At 38.8% G+C, this 25544-nt stretch overlaps 1 protein-coding gene across 2 annotated transcripts in view; it reads left to right on the top strand.

Annotated features, from left to right (window-relative positions):
* The first annotated feature begins 618 nt into the window (after positions 1-618).
* LOC141258853 (serotriflin-like) overlaps positions 619-25544 on the top strand; it is a 30796-nt gene continuing 5870 nt past the window's right edge. Inside the window, exons 1-6 of one of the 2 annotated variants that reach the window (XM_073674035.1) lie at positions 677-705; positions 8679-8764; positions 13589-13657; positions 15120-15236; positions 16852-16942; positions 24633-24778. In XM_073674035.1, the coding sequence (XP_073530136.1) occupies positions 13595-13657; positions 15120-15236; positions 16852-16942; positions 24633-24778 (417 nt within the window). In that variant the 5' untranslated portion in view covers positions 677-705; positions 8679-8764; positions 13589-13594. Of the gene's footprint in view, positions 706-8678; positions 8765-13588; positions 13658-15119; positions 15237-16851; positions 16943-24632; positions 24779-25544 lie in introns of both variants that reach the window. The other variant, XM_073674034.1, reaches the window with a different exon arrangement.

The raw sequence follows: 25544 nt of genomic DNA, 5'->3' as shown, positions 1-25544 counted from the left end.
AAACTTTTCTTTCGGGTCAAATAGACCCTAACCCGATTAGGGTTAAACTTACATGGCTGAAATCATGCAGCAAGTGTTTGATATACAGTATGTTGGCCATGGGTCGAACTGCATGTAGTAGCTGTCAGGTTTCCTTTAAATGAAATTCACTGGTGTCAAATCATCCAAATTTATTGAAAAAAGCACTCTTACAGGTCTCATTCACATGTTCATTTTTCATGTACGTGTTCTATCTGTGCTCTTCATATCGTGCAAAAATGTAGCAAATTTTCAGAGTTTGATACAGTAGAAATCTACCACTTTGATGAATTGGTCCCTTAGGGTTTATGTTATCAGCTTTGTGAGCAGAAAAAGATATAATAGTAACAGTAGTAATTATAATACAAAACACACACATGTTAAGCTTTGACAAAATCTTTATCTGTCCATTTCTCGACAAGCCTTATGCCTACAAATACAGGCGGAAAGTTTTTGTCCACAAATAGATTATACAATTTTATTTGTGTTTCATGAGTGATTTACGGCTAATCCCATGTGTTAACACTTGCAAAAACATTTTTTTCTGCCCTTGTAGTAAATCATTCATTGGTGTCAACGGGTTCATTGAGTTTAAGGTCACGGTACCTCAATATGATATATAAACCATTTTGCTAACATGAGTCTCTTGTTTGACCTTCAACAATAGAAGGTGAACTACAACCACAGGTATGGTAAACTGGTTTACAAGTTAATATATCATTTATATAATGGAAGAAAAATTTATGATTAGCCTGAAAAAATGTCAACCTAAAAAAAAACCTTTACCATGGCTTTTTTTTTAATAATCTTTCTATCATTTTTGGTGAAAAAGTTTCTTGACTCTCAAATAAGTCATCAAAAATTGTAATTGTTTTCTTTAGTCCTTTCGGTAAGTTTATAAAAGAAAATGTCCAAATGTAAATATTTGTTGGTTTTATTAATACTCAGGTGAATTTTTACAGTTTTTTTTTTTATTTAATTGAATTACTTTAATTGTTTCACTTTTATTTAATTGTTTTACTTTTTTTATGCTTTTTACTATTTGTTTTGAAGAACTTCAGGTCTTGATTGTATAGAGCTGTATTCTAACTTGTACAGATTTTTGTCATCTATTTTAAACTCAGAGATGTAAACCATTTTGATAATGTTCATTATGTTACTCTATTGTTATGTTACTGTAGACATTAAATATTTCATTTTAAGCTTATGACCATGAGGGTGATAGCTATAGGACGTGAAAATATAGGTCTTGCACCCAGAATTTGGTACCTGAGGAAACCCAAAAGTCCTTGTGCCACATAAGACATCTTCGTTATAATGATGTCAATAGTGAACTTACCCGTTGTGCATTTTACTTATTTTTTTATTATTTTAAGCTGTTTAAGAATCTGTAAATAAGAAAAGGAACTTAGGAGTAAACTGTATAGGAAATGTTGCAACAGAATACATTTATCTTTACTTATTTATTTACTTCTTTAACTTAGTTTTTTAGCACATTTATTACTTTAATAAATGCATTTGTGTTGATAGAATGTTTGTTACAAATGGCATAATAAACAAACAGTTAAAGAAAACCTGACAGCTGAGGCATGCTGCACTATCCACGGGAAGCATGCATCAGACTGTGGCTGTATGAATTTGGCCATGTACGTTCAACTCTAAAATTTATAGAAAAACATTGTTTAATAGCTGCCAGAAATCAAGCTGTATTGGAGACTATAAAGGCAGATGGGTTCCTCATGGCTTCACTCCACCTACTGCCCTGGAAGGATATGTCTCACACTGTGTGAATGTACAGGGAGAGACCTATCACTCAAGAGAAGCGGGTGGGAAGAAGCAGGAAGGGACCCACCTGTCTGACCAGTCTCCTCTACGGCTTTTTCCCTAGAGACAAATAAACTGTTTTTTTTTCTTAAATCTGCGACGTTCCAGAGTTAAACATACCTGAGATCATACAGCTAGTGTCTGATACATGCTGCCAATGGATTGGCAAGCATGTAGCAGCTGTCAGGTTCCCTTTAAATCAAATTGTGAAAAAAAGCAATTCTGGGTTTTGAGTTTGTGACATTCATTGTTAAGCAAAAATATTCTGGTCATTACAATTATGTAAATGCTGAAGAAAAAATTCTGAAATTGGTAAAATAATTTAAAAATTTGTGTCGCCATTTTCTGACACCCCTAGCTTTTTTACTTCCATCGATGGAGCTGTGTTAGAGCTTGTTTGTTTTTGCCCTAAGCTATAATTTTATTGATAATATTTTGGGGTACATATGATATTTTGATAACTTTTTATTGCAGAAGTGCGTTGACCAAAAATTTAAAATTCTGGAGTTTGGATTTTTTTTCTTCTTTTTGACTTTTAACATATGGTTTAAATAATTCTATATTTTGCTATATAGCACTTTTTTGCACATGATTATATCAAATATGTCTAATTTGTTTTATATTTTTTTAATTTCTCTATTTTTGAAGGGGTAGAAAAGAAGACTGCTCAAAGCTTTGTATGATTTTCTTTAATTTCTTTATATTTTTTTATTGTTATCCTATTTTTTAGTCCCTTTAGGGGACTTTCACCTTTGATCACTTTTACTGCCAAAATATTGCAGTATAAGCCAAGACAAAATCGTAGTTCTCCCATAAATCCCAACTTGTGTCACAGGAGAACTAGCATGGCAGTTATGGGGGCCTTCAGCAGGCACAGGGTGACATGAGAACACATTCGTTCATAATGATCACGTCATGCAGTCAGAAATTGACAGTGCCACTTAAATAGTTAAATGGCAGCGATCAGAGTGCGCTATAGTTACAGACAGATGCCGACTATGTAACACAGTCAACATCTACTTGGTATGAAACAAAATCAGCTCCTGAACCGGCTTTATACTTTGCTTAGCGAGCTATGATGAATATGTACGCCATAGGTTGTTAAGTAGTTGAAATGAACATTTTAAGAGCCTGTTTCTCTTTTTTATTTGTAAAGAAATCTTGGCTGAGATTTAACCTGAAAATAGGAATATGCCCTAAAAATCTCCACTAAAGTTTAAGAAGATAAAATAATAATAATAATAATAATTTAGTATATTATAGTGTGTATATATATATATATATATATATATATATATATATTTAATATATACTGTATATATACATATAATGAGTTGATTATATGGAGAATCGAGTGTGGGTCGAATTTATTACAATTCGTGGTTTCATGTGAATATTAGAATATTTTGAGATTAGATTTGAGGTTCACAAAAATATATTTTTCTGCACCATTTCCCACACTGATAAAATATCGGAGAGTGGGCTAAAGTCTAATTGCTTTACTGTGTTGGCCTCCCCATTGTGCCCTACCACTATAACATCTAGCCGATTATCATACCTTGTACAGTGGTGGTCAGTACCTGGGTCATCACAGATCAGCGGTTCCCAGTGGAGAAGTTATTTTCCATGTCCAGAGTCACTGGGTAAATCTCTCCCTCCTGTAGAGTGAAAGCTCTTATGGTCAGAGGAGTCTTCTCTCTCTATCCTGTAGAATGCAAGCTCTTATAGACATCAGGGTCCTCTCTATCTCTTTTGTAGAGTGTAAGCTCTTATGATCAGTAGGGTCCTCTTTATATATCCTGTATAGTGTAAGCTCTTATGGTCAGCTGGGTCCTCTTTCTCCTGTAGAGTGTGAGCTCTTATGGTCAACAGGGCCATCTCTCTCTCCCCTCAAGTGTATTTTCCGAGCAATTACAAGCTTTCACCGTATTCAGATTCACACAAATTTATTCACTACAAATCACATTTTTTGGGAATATTCAATGAAGTCAGTGAATTCAAATTGCAGAAGATCTGCTCATGTATATATATATATATATATATATATATATATATATATATATATATACAGTGCTGGCCAAAAGTATTGGCACCCCTGCAATTCTGTCAGATAATACTCAGTTTCTTCCTGAAAGTGATTACAATCACAAATTCTTTGGTATTATTCTCTTCATTTAATTTGCTTGCAAGGAAAAAACACAAAAGAGAATGAAGCAAAAATCAAATCATTGATCATTTCACACAAAACTCCAAAAAAGGGCCGGACAAAAGTATTGGCACCCTCAGCCTAATACTTGGTTGCACAACCTTTAGCCAAAATATCTGCGAACAACCGCTTCCAGTAACCTCAATGAGTTGCTTACAATGCTCTGCTGGAATTGTAGACCATTCTTCTTTGGCAAACTGCTCCAGGTCCCTGATATTTCAAGGGTGCCTTCTCCAAACTGCCATTTTGAGATCTCTCCACAGGTGTTCTATGGGATTCAGGTCTGGACTCATTGCTGGCCACCTTAGAAGTCTCCAGTGCATTCTCTCAAACCATTTTATAGTGCTTTTGAAACTGTGTTTTGGGTCATTGTCCTGCTGGAAGACCCATGACCTCTGAGGGAGACCCAGCTTTCTCACACTGGGCCCTACATTATGCTGCAAAATTTGTTGGTAGTCTTCAGACTTCATAATGCCATGCACACGATCAAGCAGTCCAGTGCCAGAGGCAGCAAAGCAACCCCAAAACATCAGGGAACCTCCACCATGTTTGACTGTAGGGACCGTGTTCTTTTCTTTGAATGCCTCTTTTTTTTTCCTGTACACTCTATGTTGATGCTGTTTCCAAAAAAGCTCTACTTTTATCTCATCTGACCAGAGAACATTCTTCCAAAACGTTTTAGGCTGTCTCAGGTAAGTTTTGGCAAACTCCAGCCTGGCTTTTTTATGTCTCGGGGTAAGAAGTGGGGTCTTCCTGGGTATCCTACCATACAGTCCCTTTTCATTCAGACGTCGACGGATAGTACGGGTTGACACTGTTGTACCCTCGGACTGCAGGGCAGCTTGAACTTGTTTGGATGTTAGGCGAGGTTCTTTATCCACCATCCGCACAATCTTGCGTTGAAATCTCTCGTCAATTTTTCTTTTCCGTCCACATCTAGGGAGGTTAGCCACAGTGCCATGGGCTTTAAACTTCTTGATGACACTGCGCACGGAAGACACAGGAACATTCAGGTCTTTGGAGATGGACTTGTAGCCTTGAGATTGCTCATGCTTCCTCACAATTTGGTTTCTCAAGTCCGTAGACAGTTCTTTGGTCTTCTTTCTTTTCTCCATGCTCAATGTGGTACACACAAGAACGCAGGACAGAGGTTGAGTCAACTTTTATCCATGTTAACTGGCTGCAAGTGTCATTCAGTTATTGTCAACACCTGTTAGGTGCCACAGGTAAGTTACAGGTGCTGTTAATTACACAAATTAGAGAAGCATCACATGATTTTTCAAAGGGTGCCAATACTTTTGTCCACCCCCTTTTTTAGGTTTGGTGTGGAATTATATCCAATTTGGCTTTAGGACAATTCTTTTTGTGTTTTTTTTCATTGAAGACAAATTAAATGAAGAGAATAATACCAAAGAATTTGTGATTGCAATCATTTTCAGGAAGAAACTGAGTATTATCTGACAGAATTGCAGGGGTGCCAATTCTTTTGGCCAGCACTGTATATATATGTATATGTATATATATATATATATATATATATATATATATCATATTTATACATACATATGTGAAGATACTTTATTTAAAGTAAAAAAAAAACATAATAAACCTTTCTGCCAAAATTCATTGTTAAAGTCACCATCTGTAATAATTTAAACCTTTTTTTTTCTACAATTGAGCCTATAGTAACATATATGGTATCACATTTACATAGTAAATAAAGTTGAGCTAATCTCCTGAAATTCAATGCTGGAAGATTCGCTGAGTTCACGGGTGGGGTTGGCATTTGATTCCCATCAATAAATTATGTGTGAATGGAATCTAGCAGGAAGGTGTTAAGAATAACCTCCTATAATCACATCTTCTCAACCCTGCACATACACCCTGTTGCTGCTTTCTCTCTTACCACCTCTTCAGCCACCCATAGGTCTTCTCTCCTTTGGTTCTGTCATTGCCTCCCTTGCTAATGGCCTAGAAAAATGAGGGCTGCAAGTTTCCGTGATGGCTGATCTTGCCCATGCACACAACACACATAAATTATATTAACGACATATCTACAGTGGCATGAAAAAGTTTTGTCACCCCTGGTCAAAATTACCGTTATTGTGAAAAGTTAAGCACGTTAAAGATGAAATTAAATCTAAAAAACTTAAAGTTAAAGATGACACATTTCCTTTGTATTTTAGCCAAAAAAATATATATTTCCATTTTTTTTTCATTTTGCAGTTAAGCAGGGTTCTGATTTGCCTCTCTAGCAATCCTAAGAGCAGCTCTCACTAAAATCTTGCTTGGTCTTCCCTATCTTGACCTCCACTGTTCCTGTTTACTGTAGTTTCTTAATTACATTTCAAACTGAGGAAAGGGCAACTTGAAAACACTTTGCTATCTTCTTATAGCTTTCTCCTGCTTTGTGGGCCTCCACCATTTTCATTTTCAGAGTGGTAAGCAGCCGCTTAGAACAACCCATGGCTGCAGTTTTTTGGCACAAGGTTAGAGGAGGCTGGGTTTTTATAAAACTGAAAATTTTACATCACCTGGCCTTTCCTAACAATGATAGTGATTGAGCCATAACCCTAACAGGCTAATTAAGGTCTGAAATCTTGGTCAAAGTTATCTGAGCACACAAATCTCCAAGGGTGGCAAAACTTTTGCATCGGCCCATTTCCCTTTTTGTAATTTTTTAAAATGAAAAAATACAGTATATATTTATTTTTTACCTAAAATACAAAGGTAATGTGTCATTTTTAACTTCAGGCCTTTTAGAGATCATTTCATCTTCAACTTTCTTAACTGTTCACACTAACAGTAATTTTTACAGGGGTGCCCAAACTTTTACATGCCACTGTATCGATCTTCCCATGCCTAGTCTTTACCTGTATAGCAGAATCTGGCAAGTAATTTGAGCCTAAATGTCATGGCCGTCAGCAGGTAATCAGAGCGTGTCGTTGACTATTGGAGAAGATCAACGCTTGGCTTAAAAGGTTTTTGGAGGTTAATCAGGGGATTATGTGTGTATCATATTTCTAATCCGAGAGACAAATATTGAAACAAAGAGTTATATTTTTTTTTCTGGGGCAAATCCTGTGCAGGAAAATATACCAGATTTACAGAAAAGAAAAGAAAGTGACAATCAGCGAGAACTTATTTTTAACATGGAATCCAATAATAATTTCACAGTATAATTATTACTATGGTTTAGTAATTATCCAGCTTCTTACTAATTAATGTTCTAATTTGTTTTTCTTCGTAAGGACTGGGGTATTTTTGAACTTGATCTAAAACCACAAGTTGTCTGTTGTTACTACTCACAGGTTTAAGGGCTATATTTTATTTCTTATTTCATTTATGTCTTTTATTTTTTAATTAATTTACTTCTTTTTATTTATTTATTTTTGACTAATTTTGTAGCTCTTTGACAGATAAAGCTTTACACTATCTCTATATATATTTTTTGAGTTTCAGTATTATTAAGTCAAAGTGTCTAAAAAAAATTCAGAGAGTCTAGTTATTTTTTGGAGTGATAGTGGATTCTTAATATTATTATTATTTTTTTTTACTAAATTTATTTTTTATTTATTTTCCTTTGTCTTTTTTTATACATGTTCGTATGAAGCCCACAAAAGCTATGTGAGTCACAAAAGCCTTTAACCCCTTTCGAACATTAGACATACAGTTACAGTCATATGTCGTTTTCCTAATTTTGAAGTGGGCTCGCAAGCCAGACCGCATTTTTCCTGGCAGATGATGGCCGAATTATTCAGCCACCTTCTGCTTCTAACAGCTGCAGTTGGGGCGGAACAGAACCTGTGGTTGTTAGCATGTTAAATGCCATTGTCAGTCTCTGACATTGGGATCTAACAGGCGCCGACAGGGGGGCGCATCATTCCACAGGTCCATCGGTGCGCCTGTGACGTGAACGCGGGCCGCTGATAGGTTACCCTAACAGATAGTTTGGGTTCTCCTGAAGAAGTCCATACTTGTCATGTAGATCCTCCTGTGAAAGCCAGCCCGTAGCTGGCATTCATAGAAGATGGTGATGTCCATAGATGACACAGTGCTATGTATAGCACAAACAATTAGAGGATTGCAGTTTCAAGTCCCCTAAGGAGACTATTAAATGCAGTAAAAAAAGAAAAAAAAGTTTTTAAAATTATGAAAAAAAAATGCAATACAAAAAAAGTTCAAGTTACCCCACCCCTTTTCTCTATTGAAAGTAAAATAGTGAAAAAAACATATTTGGTATGTTTGCATTTGTAAAAGTCCAATCTATCAAAATATATAATAAGTTAAACTAATGGGTAAACGATATAACAAAAAAAAAAGTCTAAACACCAGAAGAAAGGTTTTTTTGTAAGTCACAACATTACAATAAATGCAAAAAAGGTGATCAAAACATTGTATCTACCCCAAAATAGTATTAGTAAAAATGTCATCTATTGGGGCAAATTATTTTTTTTATAAATTGTCAATTTTTTTTCACCACTGAAATAAAAAAAATACCTATACATGTTTGGTATTTGGCATCTGCATAATCGTATTGATGTGAAGAATCATATTGCCTTTTAACAGCTTTGCACACAAGTCATTTTGACATGATACCTCATATGCTCCTTTTTTTTTTAACGTTTAGCATATCTACCTGACGACGACATTGTGTGCACATACCCTTACATTGACAGTTATAACCCTTAGACAAGGAGTTACACACCAAAGAGGGTAAGCAGTTTTTATTCTGCTGAGCCCAAATACAAAAACTGTATAAGGGCCAAGACCTACGACGTGCCATTTATAACATTCATGTCTTCTTATGTGGCAAAGGTAGGACCGACATGAAACTGTTGCCTCTTAACCCCTACTGTCTACACCCCTGTTGACTGCTATTAGAGCCTTTGAAAGATGGAAGTCTAGAACTGGTTGTTCCAGACCATTTAATAAGTGAGGAGTACAAGGGCATTCCTATCTCCGGAGATTAGTTTTGGAAATGCACTTTCATAATCCATATTATTAAAATTTGAGCTAGTATTGTGGAGGGTGGTCTTCACTGCTCAGGATGTTCATCTCTTTGCCAGAGTGGAGATATTTATAACAGTTTTACTCTGTTACCTTGTTCCTGTGATGTCCGACAGTGGAGGCCGACTGCCCTTAAGAGCTAAATATTATATGCAGTGAGGGACATAAGAAAGTTTGCCCACTGACAAAGACATGAACAGTCTATAATTTTAAGGGTAGGTTAATTTTAACATTGAAAGATAGAATACCAAAAAAAAAATCAAGAAAATCACATTGTATAAATTAGATACATTTATTTGCATTCTGCAGTGAGAAATAAGTATTTCATCCTCTACAAACCATTATGAGTTCTGGCTCCTACAGACCAGTTAGAAGCTTCTAATCAACTCTTTACCTGCATTAAAGACAGCTGTCTTACATAGTCACCTCTATAAAAGACTCCTGTCCACAGACTCAATTAATCAGTCAGACTCTAACTTCTACAACATGGGCAAGACCAAAGAGCTTTCTAAGGATGTCAGGGACAAGATCTTAGACCTGCACAAAGGTGGAATTGGCTACAAAACCATAAGTAAGATGCTGGGTAAGAGGGAGACAACTGTTGGTGCAATAGTAAGAAAATGGAAGAAATATAAAATGACTGTGAATCGACATCGATGTGGGGCACCATGCAAAATCTCACCTTGTGGGGTATCCTTGATCATTATGAAGGTGAGAGATCAGCCCAAAACTACATGGAGGATCTTGTTAAGGAACTCAAGGCAGCTGGGACCACAGTCACCAAGAAAACCATTGGAAACACATTACGCCTTAAAGGTTTAAAATCCTGCAGTGCCCACAAGGTCCCCCTGCTCAAGAAGGCACATGTACGGGGCCCGTCTGAAGTTTGCCAATGAACACCTGGATGATTCTGTGAGTTATTGGGAGAAGGTGTTGTGGTCAGATGAGACAAAAATTGAGCTCTTTGGCATTAACTCAACTTGCGTGGTTTGGAGGAAGAGAAATGCTGCATATGACCCAAAGAACACCGTCCCTACTGTCAAGCATGGAAGTGGAAACATTATGTTTTGGGGGTTTTTCTCTGCTAAGGGCACAGGACTACTTCACCGCATCAATGGGAGAATGGATGGAGCCATGTACCATATAATCCTGAGTGACAATCTCCTTCTCTCCGCCAGGACATTAAAAATGGGTCGTGGCTGGGTCTTTCAGCAAGACAATGACCAAAAACATACAGCCAAGGAAACAAAGGAGTGGCTCAAAAAGAAACACAGTAAGGTCATGGAGTGGCCTAGCCAGTCTCCAGATCTTAATCCCATAGAAAACTTATGGAAGGAGTTGAAGCTCCGAGTTGCCAAGCGACAGCCTCAAAATCTTAATGATTTACAGATGATCCGCAAAGAGGAGTGGACCAAAATTCCTCCTGACATGTGCGCAACCCTCATCATCAACTACAAAAAACGTCTGATTGCTGTGCTTGCCAACAAGGGTTTTGCCACCAAGTATTAAGTGTTGTTTACCCGAGGGATCAAATACTTATTTCTCACTGCAAAATGCAAATACATTTATCTAATTTATACAATGTGATTTTCTTGTTTTTTTTTTTTTGATATTCTATCTCTCAAAGTTAAAATTAACCTACCCTTAAAATTATAGACTGTTTATGTCTTTGTCAGGCAAACTTACAAAAACAGCAAGAGATCAAATACCTATTTTCCCCACTGTGTATATATATACAGTACAGACCAAAAGTTTGGACACACCTTCTCATTTAAAGATTTTTCTGTATTTTCATGACTATGAAAATTGTACATTCACACTGAAGGCATCAAAACTATGAATTAACACATGTGGAATTATATACTTAACAAAAAAGTGTGAAACAACTGAAAATATGTCTTATATTCTAGGTTCTTCAAAGTAGCCATCTTTTGCTTTGATGACTGCTTTGCACACTCCTGGCATTCTCTTGATGAGCTTCAAGAAGTAGTCACCGGAAATGGTCTTCCAACAATCTTGACGGAGTTCCCAGAGATGCTTAGCACTTGTTGGCCCTTTTGCCTTCACTCTGCTGTCCAGCTCACCCCAAACCATCTCGATTGTGTTCAGGTCTGGTGACTGTGGAGGCCAGGTCATCTGGCGTAGCACCCCATCACTCTCCTTCTTGGTCAAATAGCCCTTACACAGCCTGGAGGTGTGTTTGGGGTCATTGTCCTGTTGAAAAATAAATGATGGTCCAACTAAATGCAAACCGGATGTAATAGCATGCCGCTGCAAGATGCTGTGGTAGTCATGCTGGTTCAGTATGCCTTCAATTATGAATAAATCCCCAACAGTGTCACCAGCAAAGCACCCCACACCATCACACCTCCTCCTCCATGCTTCACGGTGGGAACCAGGCATGTAGAGTCCATCCGTTCACCTTTTCTGCGTCGCAGAAAGACACGGTGGTTGGAACCAAAGATCTCAAATTCGGACTCATCAGACCAAAGCACAGATTTCCACTGGTCTAATGTCCATTCCTTGTGTTCTTTAGCCCAAACAAGTCTCTTCTGCTTGTTGCCTGTTCTTAGCAGTGGTTTTCTAGCAGCTATTTTACCATGAAGGCCTGCTGCACAAAGTCTCCTCTTAACAGTTGTTGAAGAGATGTGTCTGCTGCTAGAACTCTGTGTGGCATTGACCTGGTCTCTAATCTGAGCTGCTGTTAACCTGCGATTTCTGAGGCTGGTGACTCAGATAAACTTATCCTCAGAAGCAGAGGTGACTCTTGGTCTTCCTTTCCTGGGGCGGTCCTCATGTGAGCCATTTTCTTTGTAGCGCTTGATGGTTTTTGCAACTGTACTTGGGGACACTTTCAAAGTTTTCCCAATTTTTCAGACTGACTGACCTTCATTTCTTAATGTAATGATGGCCACTCGTTTTTCTTTACTTAGCTGCTTTTTTCTTGCCATAATACAAATTCTAACAGTCTATTCAGTAGGACTATCAGCTGTGTATCCACCAGGCTTCTGCACAACACAACTGATGGTCCCAACTCCATTTATAAGGCAAGAAATCCCAATTATTAAAACTGACAGGGCACACCTGTGAAGTGAAAACCATTTCCGGTGACTACCTCTTGAAGCTCATCAAGAGAATGCCAAGAGTGTGCAAAGCAGTCATCAAAGCAAAAGGTGGCTACTTTGAAGAACCTAGAATATAAGACATATTTTCAGTTGTTTCACACATTTTTGTTAAGTATATAATTCCACCTGTGTTAATTCATAGTTTTGATGCCTTCAGTGTGAATGTACAATTTTCATAGTCATTAAAATACAGAAAAATCTTTAAATGAGAAGGTGTGTCCAAACTTTTGGTCTGTACTGTATATATATATATATATATATATATATATATATATATATATATATATATATAATATATATATATATATATATATATATATATATATATATATACAGTATATATATCTATATATATATTTTTTTTATTTTGTTTTTCCTTTTCTCAGTCCTAAAACAAATCCAGCGAGTCCATGCCAGATTGACCACCATTTTTATGGTTTCGAGCAAAAACAAATCACAAAAAAAAATTATTCTAATGATCTCAATTATTTTTGTAAAACTTTAAGTGAATTCATTTAGTTTATAATCTACACACCCCCTATTAATATTATTGAGAATTATGTACCCCTTAATTTTCCTTTTGGTGTCCAGGTTTGTTCAAAGTGGAGATTCACTTTAATATTGGATTTACAGGTATACAGTTTTTGAAGAAAAATCAATGATCATTTTTTGCCGTTTGACCTCTTCCATTTTGGTTTTCTCTCTGAACTGTATCGCTATTGTGAAAGTGATAACAAGCAGCTGATGATAGATTTTATTATGCCTCTATTTTATTATATTTCTAGCTTGGGTGGTTAATCAGTAGAACTGGGTTTAACAACATATAAAGACAAGCACAAAAGAGGGTGTTAAAATAAAAAATTTAAAATAATGCAAGACAGTCAGATCTGTAAACAGCAGCATATTAAAGAAGCATTCCTCCCATCAATGTTTTTAGCCTCTTAATATATTTAAATCAACATATTATAAACCACTGTGTTCCTACAAGTGTTCATTTTGCCTTTCTACCCAGTTAAATCATTTTTTTCCATTAGGTCTAAGACATCACATGATTAAAACTGACTAGCAAAATCCTTCTAAGCTCTATGTAGAAATGGGAGGTCAATTTTCCTTGTATGAGTCATGAGTCACTGCAAAAGTTCATGGCAAGGGAAGGAGGGAGAAGCTGGGTAAGGAATTGAAGAGGGAAATGATAAATGCAGGGACAAGAGACTTCCTGTTTCTACATAGAGCAGAGAAAACAGAAGAATTAACTGGGTAGAAAGACACAATGAGCAATTGTAAGTGCACAGTGCTATATAATATGATGATTGGAATGTGTTAGAGGATAAAAACTTTATTTGATTGCTTCTTTGTACGGAACATTTTTTATTAGTTTTATCTATGATTTTCTCATCTTTTTCAGCTTAAGATGAATTTGGTGACTTCCTTGTTACTTTGTCTGACGGTATTAGTTCAGCAAACTATATGTCAGGTAATTATTCATGGTAAATGTATTTTTATCAAGATATCATCAGGCAACTCAAATATTCAAAACAGTTTTCATTTCCATCTTTGAATTATCTATTGAATAATATGTTATTAGGGTGGAAAGTGTTCTCATCATGACACACGTTGAAGCAAGTTGTTAGAAGAGGCAATGTATGATGGGAAATAAGGGGTCATGGTGCATTCTGATGCCCTTCAATGCAGAACTCAATATTGCACCACTCTTGTCTACATGGTTATGTCTAGTACTGCAGCTTAGCCCCTTTAACTTAACTTATATCTATTTGACAGGAGTCTGTTATGTCTCCCAGCATGTTGCTTTAGGGCATTAGGATTTGTAGATTTTAGGTTTATTTTATTAAAAAATAAGAAACTTCATGAAACAGACATTAACACAAATTCATATTTATGACCATAAAGTTTTAATGGCACTCCTAACCATGAATATTAGATCCTATACAAAAAGAGGGGAGTACTACGCCAATTTTTTTTTTGGAAAAAAAATCAGACTTTATTAATTACATGATAATATATAGAAAAAGAATCAATAAAATCACTAAAAACCAGGAGGATCGGCTGCATGATCAACTGATCGGTGTGGGGCAAACTATTAAAAATCCTGGTGATCAAGTCTGAGTAGAATATCGTGAGTTGGGGACCTCAAGTTACAATATCTATAGAATTAAAATTGAGCAAACCTCACAAAATTTGTTTCCGGTAGATTCGCTCAATTCAGGGGGGAAGGTGGGAAGAAGATTCAATTTGCATTAATTAAATTTGATGCTAATCGAATCTGCCAGGAAAAATGTTAAAAAAATCTTTTATACTCACCTCTCCTCAGTCTTTCCAACACCTTTTTTGCCACTGCCCGGTTCTCCAAAAGGTTCCTCATCCATGCTGGGTTGACCAACCCTCATACTGTCACAGGAAATGAGACTCACGTCATTGACTTCATTCCAGAAGATCTTGACTGAGAGGAAGGGTAAAGAGGAGCAATCAGAGGTTTAGGCAGAAAGTGGGGGTAGCGGCACAAGTATGGAGATGGCTGTGGAGAGGTGAGCAATTGTTTATTGTTTTTTTACCCTTATCTTATCTTATCTTATCTTTAGAATTCAGCAAAACAACAGCCAGTTTGCCACCCTTTTTGCTAGATTTATGAAATTCAAAGCCCTAAAAATTTGAATTACTTAGAATCTGATTTTTTGCTAAATTCATAGAATATATATTTAATTAGAATCAACGTGCTCATCTTTATATATAACCTATAAGGAGTTATGTACTTAGACATGTGAGAGCTATACTGTAGCTGTCATTTACCTCTAGCGGTCATACTTTTGCGGAAAAACTAGAAAGGAACCCATCCTTTACCATAGTTTGCCAAAAATAAAACTTGATGGGTAGATGAAGCTGATTTTGAATATTGCTCTCATTTCTAATTTCTTCTGCAGGATGAGACCTATAAAAAATATTCTTGTGAAAATGAAGACATCAAACAATACATTGTGAGCAGACACAACGACCTAAGATCGCAAGTGAAGCCTCCGCCAAGCAACATGCTGAAAATGGTAAAACTTTACTTCATCTCATTGGTTTTCCATTTTGTTTATTCTTCAAGTTTTTGCAAATTTTCTATGGTGAATGACCAGTGAATACAGAATTATTTTGGGCAATCCTGAAAAATAAAAAAGTTATGGCTTTTGGAAGAAGGGGTGAAAAAACCTTGCAAAGACGAAAACTGACTATGGAGGGAAAGGCTTAAACACATTGATAAAGTTATGATCCATTTTCATTTTTAAAGCATTTTACACTAAGTCCGTTATCTTCAATTTGATAGAGAAAGAAACAACCAGCTCACCCACACTCCTTGGCATCTGGAGGCACGGAACACAAGGGAACACTTGCAATAGTAAAAAGAAAAAGGATGTTCTAGCTTCCATAAAGTGCGAAAATATTTATTGGTTAAAAAAGGATTCCATGAGTAGAATAGCAACGCTTTTCAAACACGATCCTGCATTCTTTATCAAAGCCCAAAACTTTGATAAAGAATGCAGACTTGCATTTGAAATGCATTGCATTAAAATGTCACACAAAACTCTAACATTTGTGGAAAAATTTTTAGCATACAAATAAAGAACACTCCACGTGTGTGTGGACCTGAACACATTTGCTCAAAAATTGCAAGTAATTAATTAGCTGCAAACATCTGGGTTAAAAAAGCATAGCTGTATTGGTGAAAAGAGAAAAATACAGATGAGCAAATTAAAAACAGATTTAGTAAATGGCGCAAATTAAAGATGAATATGGTGCAAAACAAAAACAGCCTGAAAACAGGAAGAACTAGACAATAAGTCGGCTGAAATGCAATCATGAATTTGAGCCAAAATGTTGCAAAATCACTCCAATAAACCAACGGCGAAAAAAGTGAAAAATTAGTGGTAGACATAGATAAGTCTTATATCTAAAGATGTTATGTTCTGCTACCAGAGCTAAGGAAAGAGAGGAGATCTGTCCCTACGATAGAACTCAGCTTAATCCCTACGATGTAACAGGGAACCTGATCCTGCGATCAGACCTGCTAAAGTCCTAAGCTAGTCTGTACGGAGACCTATAGATATGGGGAAGGAATCCCTACAAGTACTAAGGACTGGGAGGAAAATGGGACACCTCCTAACAGAAATAGTAGCAGACAGATGAACAAACAAAATATATAGAACAAAGAGGTCCGTAGACCAAGCAAACTAACAGAGTTAGATACAGAGCACAGGCTAGCTAGAAAGTAGTTATACAATGAAGTCCAGCAAAGCCAGAAGGGCGGAGCAGGATTAAATAGGCCAACAAGGTCATGTGACCAGCAAAGGAAAAAACCTAAGAGCAAGGTTCTAACAAAAGAGGCACCAACTTATCAAATATTGTGCAATACTTTGATATATTTGGTACAATTAATAACAGCCTAAAGGAAAGGGATCTTTAAAAATTTGCCTCATTATGAATTCTTCATTTTATTTTTTTTTTGTCTTCAGGTCACTCATACTTAAGGGGTCTTTAAGGGCTGTGTGGCAAACTGTGCTGGACTTTGCCATCAAAGCATGGTCCTAATGTGAGAAACCATAAATTATATGCATTTTTTGTTGGTTCTTTTCACAGAGGTTAATGGTTTATATTTGTGTAATTTTCTTTAAGGAATGGGATGATGAAGCGGCGGCTAATGCAGCCAAGTGGGCAAATCAATGTCTAAATTGTCACAGCAAAGCAGAGCAAAGAGAGATTACCAGTATGTATATCTATAACTAAGGTCTTGAATTTAGACATTAAGTATAAATGGAGGAGACTAAATTGGCTGTATGGGAGATAAAAAAAATCTTGTGTACACTATATGGAGAAAAGTGTTACGACACTACATATTACACCTACGACATCCTAGGTTCCACCCCATTCTTCAGCCATAGGCATTAATTTGGAGTTCCTTACCCTTTATAGATGCAACATCTTCCACTCTGGACTTTCTGCAGTAATTTGGAGTGTGTATGTCACAGGTCCTGTTCTCCTGTCATTTACCAAACACAGACTCCTCCATCAGATGCAGATAAAAAAGTGCAATCTGTCACTGCACAGAACAGGTCTCCTCCAGAGTCCAATGGTGATGGCTTTACATCACTCCATCTGATGCTTAACATTGTGATTGGCGCACATTCCTTAGTTGATTTAGAAATGTCCCTGTATGTTGGGGAGACAGGGCAAAAACTTAGAACAAGAATGAATTGTAATTGCCACACAATAAAAGAAAAAAAATGGATCTACGTGTTGTCAAATATTTTGGTATCCCTGATTACAGCACCATGGACATGTAATTACTGGTATTAAAAGGTAACTTCAAATCTCAGAGAGACAGGAGTCTCGGAATATAAACTCATGACAACCTTTAACACACTCAGGAATAAGTATGCAGGAATGAGTATGTCACATGGATTTATGTCTTTCTATATTAACTAAGGAATGTGCTCCTCAGACCATGTGGGGGCATCACAATCATGGACAAGAACTCCATTATCTATGAACTCTTCCACTATTTACGGCCACAACTGTTCATCCCTCTCCCATAATGATAGCTCTGCTTCACCACACTTGTTTTATCTATTGCACTATTTCTGTGTCTTATTTTGTATAAATATGTGACTCTTCAGATTTTGTGTTATACTATGCCTGATGAAGAGACCTGAGTAGTCTCGAAAGCTTGCAATTTGTTGCCATCTTTTCAGTTAGCCATTAAAAGGTATCAACCACTAAGGACTCTCAAATTCTAATATTTTTATATAACTTCCAAACACTTGTGCAACACGGATCACAAATAACAGTATAAGACATACATAAGAGCTCCAAACAATGTCCAAATAACAGTATCATATATCATGCATAGCCAATTTTCTACATAGATCAGAATGGTGGGCTCAAAATAGTGTACAGATCACAATGTCACGCAATGTCCAAACTAAAATGCCATTTGTACATTGAATCCAAGTAATTTTTACACAATTGTTTTTGCACACTTCTTTTTTTGCTCTTTCATAGTTACTTTTTTTGTGTGTTATTGGTTGATCCCACATTTATTTGGTAGTGCCCTCAAACATGTGTTTGCTTCTTGCATCCAAGTGATAGCGCCATGCTGTGCAAAAATATAGAAATGCAAAACAAACAAAAAACAAGGTGACATATTGCACAAAACAGTAGCAAATGGCGCACAAATTATAGTGGCAAAATGTACCCAAATGCCATAAAATATGTGAATATGAGGAATAAAGTCAATATAATTGAGCCAAATTATGCACAAATAATATGGTGGCACAATATATACTGCTCAAAAAAATAAAGGGAACACTCAAATAACACATCCTAGATCTGAATGAATGAAATATTCTCATTGAATACTTTGTTCTGTATAAAGTTAAATGTGCTGACAACAAAATCACACAAAAATCATCAATGGAAATCAAATTTATTAACCAATGGAGTCCTGGATTTGGAGTCACCCCCAAAATTAAAGTGGAAAAACACACTACAGGCTGATCCAACTTTGATGTAATGTCCTTAAAACAAGTCAAAATGAGGCTCAGTATTGTGTGTGGCCTCCACGTGCCTGTATGACCTCCCAACAATGCCTGGGCATGATCCTGATGAGGTTGCAGATGGTTTCCTGTGGGATTTCCTCCCAGACCTGGACTAAAGCATCCGCGAACTGGACTGTCTGTGGTGTAACGTGACGTTGGTGGATGGAGCGAGACATGATGTCCCAGATGTGCTCAATCGAATTCAGGTCTGGGGAACGGGCAGGCCAATCCATAGCTTTAATGCCTCCATCTTGCAGGAACAGCTGACACACTCCAGCCACATAAGGTCTGGCATTGTCCTGCATTAGGAGGAAGACAGGGCCAACCACACCAGCATATGGTCTCACAAGGGGTCTGAGGATCTCATCTCGGTACCGAATGGCAGTCAGGCTACCTCTGGCGAGCACATGGAGGGCCCTGTGGCCCTCCAAAGAATTGCCACCCCCACACCATTACTGACCCACTGCCAAACCGGTCATGCTGAAGGATGTTGCAGGCAGCAGATCGCTCTCCACGGCATCTCCAGACTCTGTCACGTCTGTCTCATGTGCTCAGTGTGAACCTGCTTTCATCTATGAAGAGCACAGGGCACCAGTGGCGACTTTGCCAATACTGGTGTTCTGTGGCCAATGCCAAGCGTCCTGCACGGTGTTGGGATGTGAGCACAACCCCCATCTGTGGACATCGGGCCCTCATACCACCCTCATGGAGTCATTTTCTAACCGTTTGTACAGACACATGCACATTTGTGGCCTGCTGGAGGTCATTTTGCAGGGCTCTGGCAGTGCTCCTCCTGTTCCTCCTTGCACAAAGGTGTAGGAGGCGGTCCTGCTGCTGGGTTGTTGCCCTCCTATGGCCCCCTCCATGTCTCCTGGTATACTGGTCTGTTTCCTGGTAGCGCCTCCAGCCTCTGGACACTACGCTGACAGACACAGCAAACCTTCTTGCCACAGCTCGCCTTGATGTGCCATCCTAGTTGAGCTGCACTACCTGAGCAACTTCTGTGGGTTGTAGAGTCCGTCTCATGCTACCAAGAGTGTGAAAGCACAACCAACATTCAAAAGTGACCAAAACATCAGCCAGATAGCATTGGTACTGAGATGTGGTCTGTGGTTCCCACCTGCAGAACCCCTCCTTTATTGAGGGTGTCTTGATAATTGCCAATAATTTCCATCTATTCTCTCTTACATTTGCACAACAGCATGTGAAATTGATTGTCAATCAGTGTTGCTTCCTAAGTGGACAGTTTGATTTCACAGAAGTTTGATTTACTTGGAGTTATATGCTGTTGTTTAAGTGTTCCCTTTATTTTTTTGAGCAGTGTATAAATGACAATTATAAAAAGGGTACAAAAACATTAGAGAGGACATTTTTTTTTACTTAAATACATGCATTTAAGGATAAGGCCATGGCCCCACTATCAGCATTCAGTCAGTATATTTTCTCAGGAGTGGAAGCCAAAACCAGGTGAGGAACAATCAGAGAAAAGGTACAATAGAAGCAAGTGCACTAATTCTGCATTTATCCGTCACTCCTGGTTTTGTTTCCCACTCCTGAGAAAAAAAATTCTGACCGAGTACCGCCCAAATACTGATAGTGGGGCCGTGGTCTAAATCAAACTGTTGCAAATGAGTTTCATTAAAATGTTTGCGTTATTTGACATTTACATGCTTTTTATTTCCCTGCACATTTCTAGATGCAGAATGGCATAATTGAGAATCTATCAGCGAACTCATTCTGAAGGGGCGTTTGCAAATTTTTTATCTCTGTTTTTCTGAGCTGCTCTTTGCTGGTTTACAACCACAGATCACATCAAAGTTCAATTGTGTTTTGATATTGTCATAAACCAGGTGAGAGGAGCTTAGAAAATGATGGATAAAAAATACAAATTCCCCAATCGGATCAAATTCTCAGTTAACTCATTCTGAATCCAACAATGTTATTATTATTATTTATTATTATAGCTACATTAATTCCATGGCACTTTACATGTGAAAAAGGGGTATATGTAACAGACAATAAGTACAAAAGTTTGAACAAAAACAAGTCACCGACTGATACATGGGGGGGGGGACCCTGTCCGCGAGGGCTCACAATCTAGAAGGGGGGGTGAGGATACAGTAGGTGAGGGCACAGCTGGTCGTGCAGAGAGGGTTACTGCAGGTTGTAGGCTTGTCGGAAGAGGTAGGTCTTCAGGCTCTTTTTGAAGGTTTCCACGGTAGGCGAGAGTCTGACGTGTTGGGGTAGAGAGTTTGAGAGTAGGGGGGATGCACGGGAGAAATCTTGTATGCGATTGTGGGAAGAGGCGATCAGAGGGGAGTAGCAAAGTAGGTCCTGTGAGGATCGGAGGTTGCATGCACGTAACTACCGGGAGACTATATCACAGATGTATGGAAGAGACAGGTTGTGGATGGCTTTGTATGCCAAGGTTAGGGTCTTAAACTTGAGTCTCTGGGCAATGGAGAGCCAGTGCAGGGATTGGCAGAGGGGAGAGGCAGGTGAATTGTGGGGGGACAGGTGGATTAGTCAGGCAGCAGAGTTTAGGATAGATTGCAGGGGTGCGAGAGTGGTAGAAGGGAGGTCACAGAGCAAGAGGTTGCAGTAGTCGAGGTGAGAGATGATGAGGGTAGGCACTAGTGTTTTTGCAGATTCATGGTTGAGGAATGTGCGGATCTGGGAAATATTTTTGAGCTGGAGTTGGCATGAATTGGAAAGAGCTTGGATATGTGTTTTGAAGGAGAGATCATAATCAAGGGTTACCCCGAGGCGAACTTGCGGAACTGGGGAGAGTGGACAGGCATTGACTTTGATAGATAGCTCAGGTGGGTGGGTTGAGTGAGATGGTGGAAAAATGATGAATTTGGTTTTATCCATATTAAGTTTTAGGAATCTAGCAGAGAAGAAAGATGAAATAGCGGACAGACATTGTGGGATTCTGGTTAGTAAGGAGGTGATATCAGCTCCAGAGAGGTAGATCTGTGTGTCATCAGCATAGAGGTGATACTGAAAGCGTTGAGACTCTATGAGCTGTCCCAGGCCAAAGGTGTAGATGGAGAAAAGCAGGGGTCCTAGAACTGAACGTTGTGAGACACTGACAGATAGGGGGCGAGATGAGGAGGTGGTGTGTGAGTGGGAGATGCTGATTGTCTGGTCTGTTAGGTATGAAGAGATCCAAGATAGGGCCAAGTCTGTAATGCCGAGAGATGAGAGAGTCTGTAGTAAGAGGGATGGTGCACTGTGTCAAAGGCAGATGACAGGTCTAAGAGGAGGAGGACAGAGTAGTGTCGCCTGGATTTGGCAGTCAGTAGGTCGTTGATGACTTTAGTCAGGGCAGTTTCAGTGGAGTGATGCTTTCAGAAGCCAGATGATAAGCGGTCAAAGCGGGAGCAGGAAAAGAGGTGGGAGGACAGTTCAAAATGGACTTGTTGTTCTAGTAGTTTTGAGGCATATGAGAGAAGTGATATAGGGCAATAGCTAGACAGAGGGGATGGGTCAAGGAAGGGCTTTTTGACGATGGGTGTGATCGAGGCATGTTTGAAGCATGAGGGGAAGATGCCAGTGGTTATTGACAGGGTGAAGAGGTAGGTTAGGGTTGGGATGAAGACTGCGGTGAGGTTTGATATGAGGTGGGACGGGATTGGGTCAAGTTCACAGGTGGTGAGATGTGATTTGGAGAGTAAAGAGGAAGGTTGATCTTCCGTGATGGCGGAGAAGCTGGCTTTGGAGGAGAAGAGTTGAGTAGTTATGAGAAGGGACAGTGAGGACTTATGGTCAAAGCTTTGCCTTTTGTGGTCAATCTTCTGCTTGAAGAATGAGGCAAAGTCTTCAGATGAGATGAGTGGGGAGGGAGGGTGAGCTTGGGGATGGAGGAGTGAAATGAAAGTACTGAAAAGCTGTTTAGGGTTGTGGGACAGGGAGACTATGAGCAATGTGAAGTAGGTTTGTTTTGCCGCAGTTAGTGTGGACTTGAAAGCAGTGAGAGACTGTTTGAATGCGATGAAGGGTTGATTGGAGTGGGACCTTTTCCATCTCCGTTCAGCAACCTTGCAAGCCCGTCTCAGTTATTTAGTCAGGCTGGTGTGCCAGGTTTGCTTGTTGATTGTGCGAGCTTTGGTATGTGTGAGGTGAGGGCGGCCAAATTGAGAGTTGCAGCTGTTGTGGTGTTATATAAAGCAGCAGCAGGATTTACATCGTGTAAGGAATTTATGTCTTTAAAAGCGAGAAGGGATTCAGAGAGTGAGTGTAGGTCAAGGTGTTTAAGTTTTCTGCGAGGGTGTGCAAGTTTCTGGATAGGAGATTGTGGACCTGGAGAGAAGAGGGAAGAGAATGTGAGTAAGCTATGGTCAGAAAGAGGGAGAGATGAGTTATGGAGGTTGGTAAGGGAACACAGGTGGGTGAAGATGAGGTCCAGTGTGTGTCCATTTTTGTGAGTGGCTGCGGAAGTCAATTGAGAGAGGCTGAAGGAGGAAGTAAGGGATAGAATCTTAGAGACAGATGAGTGGAAAGTGTCAATGGGGATGTTGAATTCACCCATGATTATAGTGGGGATGTCAGCAGAAAGGAAATGGAGTAGCCAGGTAGTGAAGTGGTCTAAGAAGGGGGTAGCTGGCCCTGGGGGGTGGTAAATGACAGCCAGTTGGAGGTTGGAGGGGGAGTAGATGCGCACACAGTGCACCTCAAAAGAAGGGAGGGTAATGGAGGGTGGCAATCGGATATGTGAGAAGGAGCAGTTATTTGACAGGAGAAAGCCAACTCCTCCGCCATGCTTGCTGCTGGGATGGGAAGTGTGGGAGAGGTGGAAACCACCGTATGAGAGTGCAGCTGGAGAGGCTGTGTCAGAGGGGGTGAGCCAGGTTTCGGTGATGGAGGAAGGAAAGTTTGTTAGCAATAAAAAAAGATCATGGAAGTAGGAAAGTTTGTTGCAGATGGAGCGAGCATTCCATAGAGCTCCTATTAGTGGGAGTGGGGAAGCGGGGGCTGGGCGGATGGGTATAAGGTTAGAAAGGTTGTGGAAATGTGTGATAGATCTAGGATGAGAGATAGACATGACTGTGGGGATGTGGTGGGGGAGTGGGATTTGGAGATATATTGCCAGCAGTGAGGAGTAGCAGAGAAAGTGTTAGTAGGTGGGAGCAGGAGAGAGCATGAGGTGGCTTTCTGTGTTTGGAGACAAAGCATTGCATGTTGAGAAACTGTTCTGAGGAGAAGGTGAGATGGATGGGGAGAAAGGAGGGAGAGATGACCAGTTAGTAGAATGGAGGGAGAGATGACCCAGATGGGGTTAGTAGAAAGTGAAGGACTATAGAGGAGAGAGTGAAAACAAACAGGAACATTGTTTACTGTGACTAAGTATCCAGTTACCTTCAGTTCCCTTCTGGTTTAATTCTGTTATAATTCTTAGCTGAGTATATCTTCAGTACACTTCTGTGGTACGCTGGCAGACTGACATCCTGCAGATGTATAAGTCACAATATATTTGCTACAAAATGCAGGCAGCTGTGAACCAGAGGGGAGAGGCCTCTGTTCATCTATATCAGATAATTAAGACTAAGCTAGATGCAGGATATTTAAGGCAGAGTAAACAGGGAGGTCATAAATAAGGGTGGAGGAAGAGCAGCGATTAGGTGAAAGACATACCAGAACACACATACAGCCAGCAAAGGTATGGGGTTATCCAAGTAGGAGGAAAGCTGGGTTGCATACCAGAACATACATCCAGCAAAGGTATGGAGGAATCACAGCCATGTGAAAAATTGCACAAAATTCGTGCATTAAAAAAACTCCACTATAGTTTGCACATCCTTTAAGATTACTGTATAACTTTAAGCAAAGTATTACAAATTATGATTTTACTTTCAGCTTTTGGATGTGGAGAAAACTTATACATGTCTAACAGGCTACACAGCTGGGTAAAAGTCATCCAAGGCTGGTGGGATGAAAATGAATTATTTAATCATGGAACGGGAGCAACAGAAGATGGTGCTGTCATTGGTCATTACACCCAGGTAGGTGGCTGTGTATTTGGAAGCAGAGACCTCTTAGAAAACAGGGCTTTCTGAATGCTTTTTTCTGATATGCTGCATCATTAGACTCAGAGGAGGGCAAGAATCTATTAAACGCAAACACAACTTTAGCAATGTCAAAGTGACCTCACCATAAATGACTATGGTTAAAGGGATGGTGACTGTTAACACTATAACTTTCTTATCTCTGTTTCTATATCGATTACATCTGTATTATTCTCTTTTCCTCACACACTAATCTTCATCCTTGATGTGCGGTCACACACTATCTGTACAGTTTATTTAGTGTTTTATGGCTTTCTCTCCCTATCTTTGTGACCAAGATGTGAGCTGAGACATCCTCTCACTATCCAGATGTATCACAAAATTGCTGCTGGATTCCCTTTCACTGCTTTTATTCTGGCTTTGATAGTCCCTCCTGATTGGCTGTGTTATACCATGTGATGTGATAGCTGGATGGTATTATAGGAAAGTCCATTTGGCTGCAGCTGAGGTCATATGATCCTTCTTCTGGATGATGCAATCTTCTGCAATGTGTAAAATGGTCATTTTATTGAATTCGTATGAAGTTAATCTAAAATTGTTCGTATTTCACAGGTCCAACAAATTGCTAAAAATGTAATTCAAATTGAATTCTCATTGAATTGATCTGATCATCTCTAATGTCTTAAACAAAATAAGCTGTTATATAATACGTACTGCATCTACAATGCCCTTTTTAGTGATTGTAGTATTTCTAAGGTCCACA

The sequence above is a fragment of the Phyllobates terribilis genome, unplaced genomic scaffold, assembly GCF_046119375.1.
Source record: "Phyllobates terribilis strain yellow unplaced genomic scaffold, ASM4611937v1 Scaffold_3__8_contigs__length_932513732, whole genome shotgun sequence".
Classification (NCBI taxonomy): Eukaryota; Metazoa; Chordata; class Amphibia; order Anura; family Dendrobatidae; genus Phyllobates; species Phyllobates terribilis.
The sequence above is the reverse complement of the archived record's forward strand: the minus strand, read 5'-3'. Positions and strand labels throughout refer to the sequence as shown.